The sequence below is a fragment of the Saprolegnia diclina genome (assembly GCF_000281045.1).
Source record: "Saprolegnia diclina VS20 unplaced genomic scaffold supercont1.47, whole genome shotgun sequence".
Taxonomy (NCBI): Eukaryota; Oomycota; class Saprolegniomycetes; order Saprolegniales; family Saprolegniaceae; genus Saprolegnia; species Saprolegnia diclina.
The window spans coordinates 419149-430667 of NW_008246114.1; the positions used below are offsets into that span (position 1 = coordinate 419149).

Here is an 11519-nt window from a genome sequence, read left to right on the forward strand (position 1 = left end):
ACACCAGCCTAATCCACCGCTTGAGTCGCACGGCGGAGCTGCACGGCGGTGGTCAACTCTAAAGTTAATGTATCGAGATCATACAAACTCATGCACGTGTCGAGTAGTCTAGAGAACTCAATAGCAGGGTACCGCGATGTGTGTGACGGCGGCCAACAGCAATAATACAGCAGCAGTGCTGGCCTTCCTACGAACTCCATCACAGTGGAGCTGGTATGCCAAGCCGTCGCGATCCACTGTCATCCAAAACGGCATTCTGCAGTAATCATGTTGCGTGGTTGCGCTAAAGACTACGTGTTTGTTGTCGCAGGCGCAACAACAACAGGGCTGTGGAGGCGGTATGACCAAGTGTCGATGGTGACGCCGGCGGCGCGAGCCTGGGCGACGTGGGGGTCGCTCTCTTCCTTCAAGTACATACGACATTGGGTCGGGAGCAGGACCGACACGTTGGTGCACGTTGCGACGGCCTCGAGCAGCGCTTGCACATCGTGGAGATCCATCTTATTGCCATGGAGGGCCAGCTCAAACTTGACGGGGGCGTGCGTCGCGCGCAATGCCTCGGCCAACGCTTCCACGCCCTTGGATACGATGCCACAGGCGGCAAAGCCCACGTAACGTGCCCCAGCAGGTCGCCGTGACGTCGATACTTTGGCCAAAGATCGCGCAATACTTCCACAGAACCGACTCAAGACGCGTCGAGCTCGTGGCCCAAAGGAGTATTGCGTCCAGACACGCGACGGACAAGCTGACGTTGCAGAACTCGAGCGTGCGAAGGGTCGACGTCAGCGCGGTGGGTGGTCGCATGGCACTCACGCTGACGCAAGCGCTCGTCAATGTGAAATGCTCGAGGCCCGACAAGTGGGGCAGCGCTGCTGTGATGACGTCGCCGATCTCGGGGCCGTTGGGTACTGCGACGCAAAAGTCAAGTTTTTTCATTCGCTTCAACGGCAGCAGCGGAACAAGACCCACAATGCTCTCGGCCGAGCACCTGTCAAGAACGAGCTCCGAGAGAGACGCCATTGTCGCGCCGTGGGCGACAAGGCTGTGGACCACGCTCTCCGACGACTCGAATAAATAAAGGCTCGAGAGCGTTCGGGATGTGGCCAAAGCATGCCCCAGACCCGCGTCCATCGGGATAGCAACTTGAAGCAGCGACAAGTGGCGAGCATGACCAGACGCCAGCCAACGTCGCAATGGCGCAATGAGCGCGCGCGCATGGTCGTTGGTGCTGTCGCAGCGGAGGTCCAGCTCCGAGACACAATGACGTGGCGACGTCACGGTCTCGAGAAGGTCCACGTGGCTGGTCAAGAGCATCGCCTTCTTAAGACGTGAGCAGCGAGCCAGTACGCGGCCCAACTCACGGCGGTGCTCGAGATCCTTGATGGCGAGGCTGTTCAAGGCCGTCATCTTGGGGGCCCACTTGTTCAGAAACCCGCAAAAGGGGATTTGGAACCCTGGATCACCGGCTTGCCAGCGACCGCTCGAGCAGACGCCGGCGATGATGGCCGACGGAAAAACAGGTATCGCTGCGCAAATCCAATCGATCTCGGTGGCGTGCACGCTGGGGACGCACAGCGTGGGCCAAGCGTACCCCGATCGCAAGCACAGTACGAGTGCTGTCAGCGCTGGGGAGCGCGAGGTCGCCGGCAGCGCCGCAACGAGCGAGAAGATGTCTCGCCGTTCAGGCGTCAACTGGACGATCGCGATGACGATGCCTGGGATGTCGAGGACGGAGGCTGGCAGCAGGCGGCGGCGTTGGTGCGCAGGTGCAGGTGGAAGCTGGGTCATCGCGACCATGAACGAGAAATGCGGACGCACTCTGGATTCGGTTAGATATTTCCCGCTGTCAACGGGTTCTGGCGGAGAAGCATACGCCATGGGATTGGCCAAAAAGAATCATACAACGGACACCGATTGGACCATTTTGCTCCGTGCAGTGCATTCTTTGGGTCGTGTCCAATCAGAGGCCATGGACGTGGCGCGAATTGTGTTGCGACAGCTGGTCAGCTGCTCGGCTCACGTCGGCGGTCCATGACGAGCCAGGTGTCCGAGCGACTAGGACAAGCGACCCATGCTACGGTGGCCACCACCGCCTGCCACGTCGGCGTGAACCAAGCCAGCTTGCGCTTGTGGCCTCATCGCCCATCCATCGTCATTGCCTTCTTCTCTGCATACTTGGCGTTGGACGTCGACACTGAAGGTCTTGTAGCCGTCGATCGTGCGCCGCTGGCAGCTCGTCATTGACTGCAGTCGCCCAGCACGCACGACCTCCGCATCATCGACCCCAAGTCCCGCACGGCGCTGCCCGACGGCTACAGTGGTGAGATCTGGGTCCACGGCGACAGCATCGCCCAAGGCTACTGGCAGCAGTAGACCTCACGCGCCGCGCGAACCTCCGGGAGAAGGCGCTGGGCCTCCACCGCGAGATGAATGACGACTGGCGGTGTCGCAAACTGCTGCAAGTGCATGTGAAAACACAGCCAATTGCCAGATATGTTGTCCAAGCGCCTCGAGTTGCCTGAGCGCAGGCGACTAGAATGACACCGGGATGATGCAGTCGAGGCAGGTTCTGGCAAACGCGGGTCGAGCGGCAGAGCGGTGGTCGAGCGGGCTGATGGCAAAAGCCTTCTTCACCACTGGCTCATCCGTGGACGGCGACGCACGTACTCGAGTTGCCATGTGGAGTGTCCATTGTTGCAGTAGCTGCCGCAGAAGGACAGAGCGCGTCGAGGATCGCGATGGTGCGACGATGCTGGTGCTTGGATCTGTTGCTGGAAGGCAGTCGATGCGCGGTCGCCGCCGCGGCTTCCCACTCGGCTGAGCGTCCCATGCGCATTGGCTTGCACCACGTTGGTCGCCACTTCGACCCCCACAAAGTTTTGTCAATAATAAACGATTTATTAATTCTTCTTCTATACACCATACAAGCGGCTCTCCGTTTATCTCGAGTTGGTCGAGCCGTTGCCGCGCTTGCCCGTGTTTTGCCACTTGGCGAGCTTGGGCGTCGCATGACGATCGGCCTCGCCGGCGCGCGCCATCGTGTTCATCTGGCGCTGCTGCTTCTTCATGAGCTTCATCGACTTCTCGGCCATGGCTTCGTCGCGGAAACCCGACTCGTCGCGGGGCGCCACCATGCTCTGCGAGCGGCCACGCGACCCGGCGCGGGACTTGCTCGCGCCGCGGGACTTGGACGACCGGCCCATGCTCTGGTCGCGGCCATCGTCGTCGCCGCCTTCCATGTCGACGTCTTCCATGCCGGCTTCGTCGCGCGTGCGCTTGCGGCCACGGGCGTCGTCATCAACCGTCTTCTTGGCGGCCTTCTTCTCGGCGTGGTGGACGTGGGACGCGTCAACACCCAGCGCCTCGAGGCTCTCCTTGTAGCCGTCGATCGTGCGGCGCTGGAACTTGCGGGGCACCGCGGACCGGTTCTTGTTCTTGTTTTGGCGGTGCTCGGACACCATGACCGCCTTCTTCTCACGGATGCGGCGCAGCGTGTCCTTGTCGTCGTCGTCAAGGTCGGACACAATGTCCTCGTCCTGGTCCATCTCGGCGTCGGCGTCGGCGGCCTCCTCCTCGCGCTCGAGCTCCTCGAGGCGGGCGAGGATGTCCGGGTCGACAAAGTCGGCAATGTTCTTGCCGTTCCAGATCTCGGGCATGACGTCCTTGGTCCACTCGTTGTTCTTGAGCATGCCTTCGTAGTGCTCCGAGTAGTCCATCGAGTAGACGCCGGCGCCGCCGTTCTCGTTCATCTTCATCTTCTGCGTCTTGCGGGGCGCCGCGCTCTCGTCGCGGGCCTGGAGCACCGACGCCGGAATCGTCGTCTCGCGCACGACGCTGTCACGGGCGACGGGCATCGCGACCGTGAGGCGGTTGAGCACGTCGCCGACCTTCTTGCCCTTGACCTTGGTCGAAACGCGGTGGTTGAGGAGCTCGTCGCAAGCGTAGTTCTTGACGTCCGAGACGTTTTCTTCCGAGTGGTTGGACATGCAGAACATCTTGGCGTTGGCCGTCGAGACCGCGGACTCGATCATGCCACGGTGGTGCTCGGGCAGGTTCATGTACGGCATCTGGTCGATCTTGTTGCACACAAAGAGAAGCGGCTTGTTGGCGAAGAGCGGGCGGATGTTGGCGAAGAGGCTGAGCTGCTGCTCGATCGTGAAGCCGCACTGCTCCGAGATGTCCATGAAGAAGAGCACGGACGCCTGCAGATGCGCAAGCGCGGTGACCGCCTGCATTTCGATCGTGTTGCGCTCCTCAAGCGGGTGATCCAGGATACCGGGCGTATCGATGACCTGCCAGCGGAGGTACTTGTAGTCCATGTGACCGACGTAGAGCGCCTTGGTCGTGAACGCATACGGCTGCACGTCGACGTCGGCGCGCGTGACCTTGTTCATGAAGCTCGACTTGCCGACGTTGGGAAAGCCGGTCACAAGGAGCGTGCGCGTGTTCGGGTCGATCGACGGCAGACGCGAGAGATGCTTGCGGACTTCCTCGAGGTAGTCGAGCGACGACTTGTTCTTCTTGAGGAGCGTGCAGATACGACCGAGCGCCGCGCGCTTGAGCTGCTTGCAGCGGTAGAGCGTATCACCGTACTTGATCATGCGCACGTAGTCCTTAGCAATGTTGTCGATGAGCGCACGCGCCGTGTTGATCTGGCCGAGCGCGAGCTTGTAGTGGTCCTTGTCGTACAGGATGTTGATCAGGTCGGCGTAGAACGGGTGGATGTCATCGAGGCGCGGGAAGTCGTCAATGATCTGGCTCAGCTTCTCCTGGCACGTCTGCTGCGTGAACTTGACCTTGCGCATGTAGAACGCGCGGATGCGCGAGATGGCATACGTCGGGTGGATGACCGTCGGCGTCTTGCGCTGCGTGCGCGTGAGGATGATGTCGACAAAGTCGCTGGCCGGCGGCACCGTCTGGATCTTCTTGAAGTTGTAGACGACCATGCTGCCTCGACTCAAATGCGGAAATCTACGCTCCTCAAGCCGCGCCCGCCTATATTTATGACTGGACAACACCTAGCGGCCAACGGTTGGTCCGAGCGGCCGATATGGGCTGGCGACGAGGCCATTGGCTGGCCTTGCTAGCATTCGCGCGATGCCATTGGCTACCATGTGATGCGCGTGCGCGGATTGGTGGAAACGCAATATGGAGTTTTGACCAATGGCCTGCGAGCGGCCCGCGGATTGGCCACATTCACGAGGATGCGCGATCCGAGCGATGGCGATTTCCCGGCGGCGCGCATGAAGCGCTTGCGATGGTTGCTGTCGCAAGCGCCAAGGAAGCCGACGACATGGCACTGCGCCGCCCGTAACGACGCTGACAAATGGTCTGCGCCAATGCTAAAAATGAGGTGCAGCGAGGTGTTCGAGATGTGTTGCGAGCGCCATGCAGCAGCAAGAGGTGCTTGCGAGATAAACGCCACGAGTCAGCTCAAGCGCGAAGACGCTTGATGAGTTTGGACGGTTCTGGACGTTCCCACTAGCTCGTAGCTGAGTACGGTAGAGTTGCTGAGCGCAGATGGGAGCCCGTTGCAGACGACGCTAGGAGAAGCAGGACTGTAGTTGGGGTTGAGCCAGCTATTCCTTTGGCTGAGGCGGCGGCACTGGTTAACGGCGGGACGTTGCGACTGCAGCTCGCAGAATGAAGCCGCACCATGCGAACGGTAGCACACCCCAGAGATCGAGCAGCAAGATCGTGACGGACAGTGATATCGCTGCGAGAAGGTTCATCTGCACGAGTATGCTGCAGTGCAGCGACGGTAACCTGTCGCCCGGCGCCTTGTACACTGCGACCTATTTGTTCGATGGTTCATGCTCCCGTGTAGCAAGGCGATGCTTTTGACCGAGCCGCGTTCGCACCTCTTTATTGCTTTGTCAAAGACGCGCGTACGTGCGACAAAAACCAAGCGCAAGAAGGCGACGGGAGCCAGCGCCAAGCGACTACTAGTCCCTGCACCCGCCCGAGCCCGAGCCCGTGACGATTGCAGAGGGCGACGACTACGACGTGAGCGACCGAGCACCGCCCGACCCATTCTACGCCAGTCTCTTCTTCAGTCCCTGGCATCCTTCAGCCTCATTTCCTCACGATCATCCCAAAAATCCGGATTCAACACGAAATGCGATCGATATCATCTTGTACTAGCTCTACACAGGACATGAAGGTGTTGGTATCGACAGTGGGAACGCGCGGGCGACGACAAGAGCGCCGAGTACGTCGACCCGAGGAGCGCGTCGCGGGACGGCGACCGCAGGTAGCTCAGCATTGGCGTCTCGTCTTCTTTCTCTTCCATGGGCGGACAAGCGCGGCGTGGAGCTTGGTGACGAGCCCGAACCACAGGATTCTCTACAAACCGTGGGATATCGCGCTGGCGCTGGAGCAATAAGATGACAATAACGTGTGTGCACTCGTAATTGAGTTTTCTCGTTTCGCTGCTCACACGCAAGGATGATCGTGACGGCGTCAAGCGATGCTTGTGTGGCACTCGTGGCAGTTGGCGCCACTGCAAAGGCGCCGCGCCGAGTTGGCGGTCCACGCGTGGACACAACCGCGGTGTCGCGTCATAGGTGGCATAGCAAGCGCGCACGTTGGCGCCTGTTGAACCGGCTGGACGCAGAGCACGATTCCGCGCCAGAGCGCCATCTTGCTTGTCTTGCCGTCAAAGATGTGGTACCCTCGGCCGTCGGACCCGACTTCAGACGCCATCTGCAGTCCAACTGAAGGCCTTTATAGCGCCACTCGCACGCAAAAAGCGCTGGTCTGCGCCGCAATGGCCTTGCCACACATCGGGCACCGAGCCATGTCGGCCACAACGTAACTTGACAGGCGAAAAATTCCTCGTGGTCGTTCGCCCTGCAGTCCTTGTTGACGCACGTACCATGGAGGTTGGGATCGGACTTGAAGCGGCGCCAACGCGGCGCGGCCGACGGGAGTGAGCAGCGTCCTGGTGTCCACGACGTCGGCAAAGGACGTCGTGGTACCGCCACCGAAAAGGCGGCCGACGAGATGCAGCGTCGCGTCCGATGGTATGTTTCTTCAACAATCGCCCGCGCTCGAGCTGGAGGCCGTTGAAAAGCAAGCTGGTCCTTGGGTTGAGCGCCTTTGATTCTGACGATTGCCTGTATCGCCGTGTGAACCAACGCGTCGAGAGGCAAACCCAGCGCGAACGCTCTTCCCGTCCAACGACGACTTTGGATCGGGGCGATCACGTGCATTATGAGTAGCCCGATCGTGTCGCTGTCATCGAGATCTTTGCATTGGAACTAGAGCGCCGAGTTGAGGTGCCAGGCGCATCCTACACCTGGAGCTTGGCGAGAAGGATGACTTTGATGTCGGCGACCGAATCTATTCACCATCGCGCGCGGTCTCGTACGAGGTCACGCTCGCACCATAGATATGCTGCGTCGTAACGCGTGCAGCTACGATATATGTACCGGTAAGATCATTCAACAGAAATCCCTCAACACATCGTTTTTGACGTAGTTTGGGACGGCTCGAGCGCACTTGCCTTTCATGGCAGCCGAAGTCCGTGGTAGGTTCAGGGTAGGGGTAGGGTTCGGCTTTGGTCGTTTGGCGGTATATCTACAGTGTTCAACAATGGCTGCTCTGGCAACCTCTGTACACCAGCGACGCCCCCGACGACAGTGTTCTCCCAACCATTTGCGACCTTGCAGTGGCCAATGTTGTGCCCAAAGTGGGTCCTATCTTGCATATAAATTCATATATTCTGAACGAAACAAAAATGGCCGACTTTCGCGTTGTCCACTCGGTTGAGGGACGTGACCTAGGAAGATGGACGCGCAGTCCGCGGGACATGATGGCCACTCGTGTTAAGCGAGGAGCCAAAGGAGATCGGGCATCGAGAAGAGTAATTGTAGCCTGAGAGCGAGGTCCGCAGGACGACCAAAGGGTCCGTGACCGCGTGGAGCGTGGGCCACATGTCCTTGATGAAGTCACAGGCGACGAGGAGATGGCAAAGTCTCTTGTGAGCAGGGTAAAAGAGGCATGTGTGATCCGTCCTGTCGAGCCCGATCAGAAAGGATTGCATGGAGCACCACTTGCCGGCGGGTTGATTTCAGCTTGGGCGTCGGCTTACTTGGGTAGGATGGTGTCGGGCTGTCGGAGCTCGTGTGCGACGGCAATGCCAGCAGGTGCATCGTCGAAGGCGCCGCCGACGCTCCAGTACAGTCCCGCTTATCGAAAGGGAAGCCGGTTAATATTCCGGCACCGATAGCGGGCGTGTCGGCGGGCGTGGTCTGGGTCAACGGCTTGGTCGCGTATTGTCGTCGAATCCGCCACAGTGGCGTGGCAAGAGCCCACTGGATCACCGGCGCCAGCGCGCTCAGCTTCACACGAAGATCGAGCCAATACTTGAGCGTGAACTTGAGTCCTCGTACGGCCGTCGTCATCGGCAAAGGCGACGTTGCCCCAGGACGGCCACGCTTGGCGACGTCCATCGCGCAGTCCACATCTCGAGCGGGCTTGAGGCTTGGCTGTGCTGATATGGGTGCATATTTTTGTCCAATTGAAAGGCACGAATTGGATTTGTCATGTTTGATTGGTTGTTAAATGGTCAGCGGCCAGGCTTGAATTTTGCGGCGGCGGAAGCGGCGGAGGACCATGAGCGACAAGGAGGTACGTGGGAGAAGAGATGAAGAAGGAAGCGACCGACTGTGATTACATAGATGGAGCTCATAAAAGCTGCATACAAAGGTCGACTGGACGACGTGAAGCGGCTCGTGGAGAAGGAAGGCGTCAATCCCAACTTTGACAATGGTGTACGTCTCCTTCTCTATTGATAGATTTGTCGATTTGTATGAATTTGGTCGTAGGAAGCATTGTGCTATGCTGCTTGGAAAGGTCGAACGACCGTCGTCGATTACTTGCTGAAGAAGAACGTCTCGACCGAATCTCGTTGGGTACGTCGATCGATATTTCTCAATTGTCTTTTGATTGCAATTGAAAGTCAACGATCGGTAGTGTGGAGGAGATACACCTCTGATCGACGCTGCGAGAAACAATCATTTCAATCATCTCGAAATTGTGCGTCTCCTCTTGGACGCCAACGCCGATCTCAACGCCAAAGACGAAGTACGTAGTCTCTCCATCCTCCGACATGTACAACAAAAGAACGTAGGACAACAAGACAGCGCTTGATTGGGCGGTTGAATACAACTACAATGACGTGGCGCAGCTCTTGCGTGACCATCCAAAACGCAAATTTCTCAAAGACGAGGTAGATACATTAAGGACTCGTATAGCACCAGTCCTCACGACATGTTTGCCCAATTAGATTCTCGCGGCGCTGGAATCCACCAGTACGCAAGCCCTATTGATCATCTTGCAGGATCCCAAGATCGACGTCAACCTGCGCGACAACGTACGCGCCTCCTCGATCTCCTTCGTACGATTTCTGAAGTAGAACTACACGCCGCTTCTGCATCGGCTGGTCGATTATGGCAGCGTGGAAGTGCTCGAATGCGTTGCTCGAAGGAACGACCTCGCGATCAACGCTACGGACCGGGTTTGTCGACTAGAAACATGCAGCCACCTCTGTAACAAGACTGCACTAGGCAGATCGAACGGCGTTCATGCTCGCTGTTGCCAAGAAGGACGCCGCAGCAGTCCTCGTACTTCTCAAAGCCGGAGCGTGTACACGTTTGGTCCGCGACGACGTATTCAACGACGAAGACCTTTACATCTCTTGACTGCTAACTTTGTGTAGGGCTCTATCGATTGCACGGACGTCTTTGGCAACCTACTACTCGAAGTCGTGACAGACGGAGATGACATTGCCGTCGACCTGCTTCTGCAAGATGGTGTCCGTCCCACGGCGACCAACGCGGTACGATCGTCTGTGATATAGCAAACGCGATTGTTGCCTCTAGGAGAGACGCACCGCATTGCATCTCGCCGTCATCAACGCAAACGAGGCTATAGTTGACCAGCTGCTGAAGAAAATGGAATCGCTCGCCAAATACCGCGACCTCGTACGTGGACACTTTGCTTCTTCTTGATTCTCACGTCGTACCTACTATATGTAGGAAGGAAACCTACCGCTGCATTACGCTGCAGCTATCGACAACTCCATCTCCAACAAACTCGTTGCACTCGCCTCGGAGAATGACCTCAAGGCAACCAACAACGTACGATCAACTCTCTTTGCTCGACATCTTGACCGACTCGCAATGGGTTGTATAGGAGGGTGACACGCCGCTCGCAGTCGCTGTCAAGAAAGGGTGCTCACGCGTCGTTGCGGCATTGCTCTCGAAGGAGAAAACGCTGGGCTACAACCCTCGCGTAAGCATATCGGCCTGTTGCACGCACCCGGCTTATGCAACAAATCTAGGAGGGGGGGACGTTGCTCCACGTGGCGGCGGCCAGCGACCGCGACTGCAAGGACATTATCAAAGCACTTATTGCCGCTGGTCACAACGTGTTTGCCAAAACCACGGTACGTTTCGTCAAATGTCCACGATCTTTGAAAGCTTGTGACATAGGCGGGGTTGACGCCCTTGGCGCTGGCGAGAGCACAAAGCGCGCCGCGCGGCAACATCAAGGCGTTAGAAGTCGCCGAAGCAGCCGCGATTCAACTCCTCTTTGACGCTGTTCGCGATACCGACGTGGCGAAAATCGACGTGCTTGTCAAAAGCGGCGTTCTTGTCAACGCCCAGGACCCGGTACGTTCAACACCAATGCATGGCGCATTTTGGTATGTTTCTACAACAGGGCACGGGTCACACGGCCCTCCACATGGCGGCAGTACATCGCCAAGACAAGGTCGTCGCCCAACTCGTGGCCGCCGGAGCGACCGTCAACGTAGCGGATACAGTGGGGAACCATTTGTTTCTGCCAAGCACTGCTCACATCATTCCTTTTGTACGTAGAACGGCCAAACGGCATTGCACGCTGCCGTGGCCCTGCCCAGTTCGAATGCAGTAAACGTTGTCACGGTCGTCAAGCGTCTGCTGCTGGAAGGTGCTGATGTCGTCGCAATGGACAACGTACGTAGCTTCACGTCCGAATCCCATGTATCTCTCATATCACGGTGCAGAAAGGCCGTCAACCGCTGCACCTCGCTGCCATGCACGGCCTCGTCGAACTCCTGCCGCTACTTGTCGCTGCAAACATCGACGCAACTGACAGCGTATGTACCAACGTACAGGTCGTATCATTCAAGCAACGTCATTGCACTCTAGGACTTGATGACGCCGCTGCATCATGCGGTCAAGTGCGGATCTATTGACGTTGTCAAATGCCTCGTGGCAATGGGCGCGTCGCTGTGTCTCGAAAACAAGGTAGGCCCAAAGAACATTATTCAACATGACAAGAAATGCGGAGAATAGACGCGTAAGACGCCCCTGGCGCTGGCGAAGCTCCTACAAAGAAACAAAAAAAAAATTCTGGAGCTCCTCCAACGCCACGTGGTACGACGCACACAAGTACACGCCACAGCTTACATCGTGTATGTAGCTCCTTGCCGCCGTGCGCGAGCGTGACATCGACGCAGTGAAAACGCT

The 11519-nt window shown here is 58.0% G+C and overlaps 3 protein-coding genes across 3 annotated transcripts; 1 reads left to right on the forward strand and 2 right to left on the reverse strand.

Moving 5' to 3' along the window:
- Window positions 1-290: 290 nt before the first annotated feature.
- Window positions 291-1819, reverse strand: SDRG_12202 (hypothetical protein; the record flags this gene model as incomplete). Its single annotated transcript, XM_008618265.1, has 2 exons — window positions 612-1819; window positions 291-568 (listed from the first exon to the last, which is right to left on the reverse strand). The coding sequence occupies exons 1-2, from the start codon at window positions 1795-1797 to the stop codon at window positions 291-293; spliced, it is 1464 nt and encodes a 487-aa protein (XP_008616487.1). The 5' UTR covers window positions 1798-1819.
- A 1058-nt stretch (window positions 1820-2877) lies between these two features.
- SDRG_12203 (nucleolar GTP-binding protein) lies at window positions 2878-5013 on the reverse strand. Its single transcript, XM_008618266.1, has one exon. It carries the CDS (start codon window positions 4944-4946, stop codon window positions 2940-2942), a length of 2007 nt encoding a protein of 668 aa, XP_008616488.1. The 5' UTR covers window positions 4947-5013; the 3' UTR covers window positions 2878-2939.
- A 3561-nt stretch (window positions 5014-8574) lies between these two features.
- SDRG_12204 (hypothetical protein) lies at window positions 8575-11345 on the forward strand (the record flags this gene model as incomplete). The annotated part of the gene is made up of 18 exons (XM_008618267.1): window positions 8575-8634; window positions 8685-8777; window positions 8832-8918; window positions 8980-9090; window positions 9137-9235; window positions 9293-9379; window positions 9422-9523; window positions 9573-9674; window positions 9725-9844; window positions 9888-9989; window positions 10044-10145; window positions 10201-10299; window positions 10349-10453; window positions 10500-10679; window positions 10729-10818; window positions 10887-11003; window positions 11054-11146; window positions 11199-11345. Exons 1-18 carry the CDS (start codon window positions 8620-8622, stop codon window positions 11343-11345), a joined length of 1851 nt encoding a protein of 616 aa, XP_008616489.1. The 5' UTR covers window positions 8575-8619.
- Between the last annotated feature and the right edge of the window lie 174 nt (window positions 11346-11519).

Excerpts from the sequence above, each read along its gene's own strand:
- SDRG_12203 (XM_008618266.1), bottom strand. The coding sequence starts at position 4,946 with ATGGTCGTCTACAACTTCAAGAAGATCCAGACGGTGCCGCCGGCCAGC.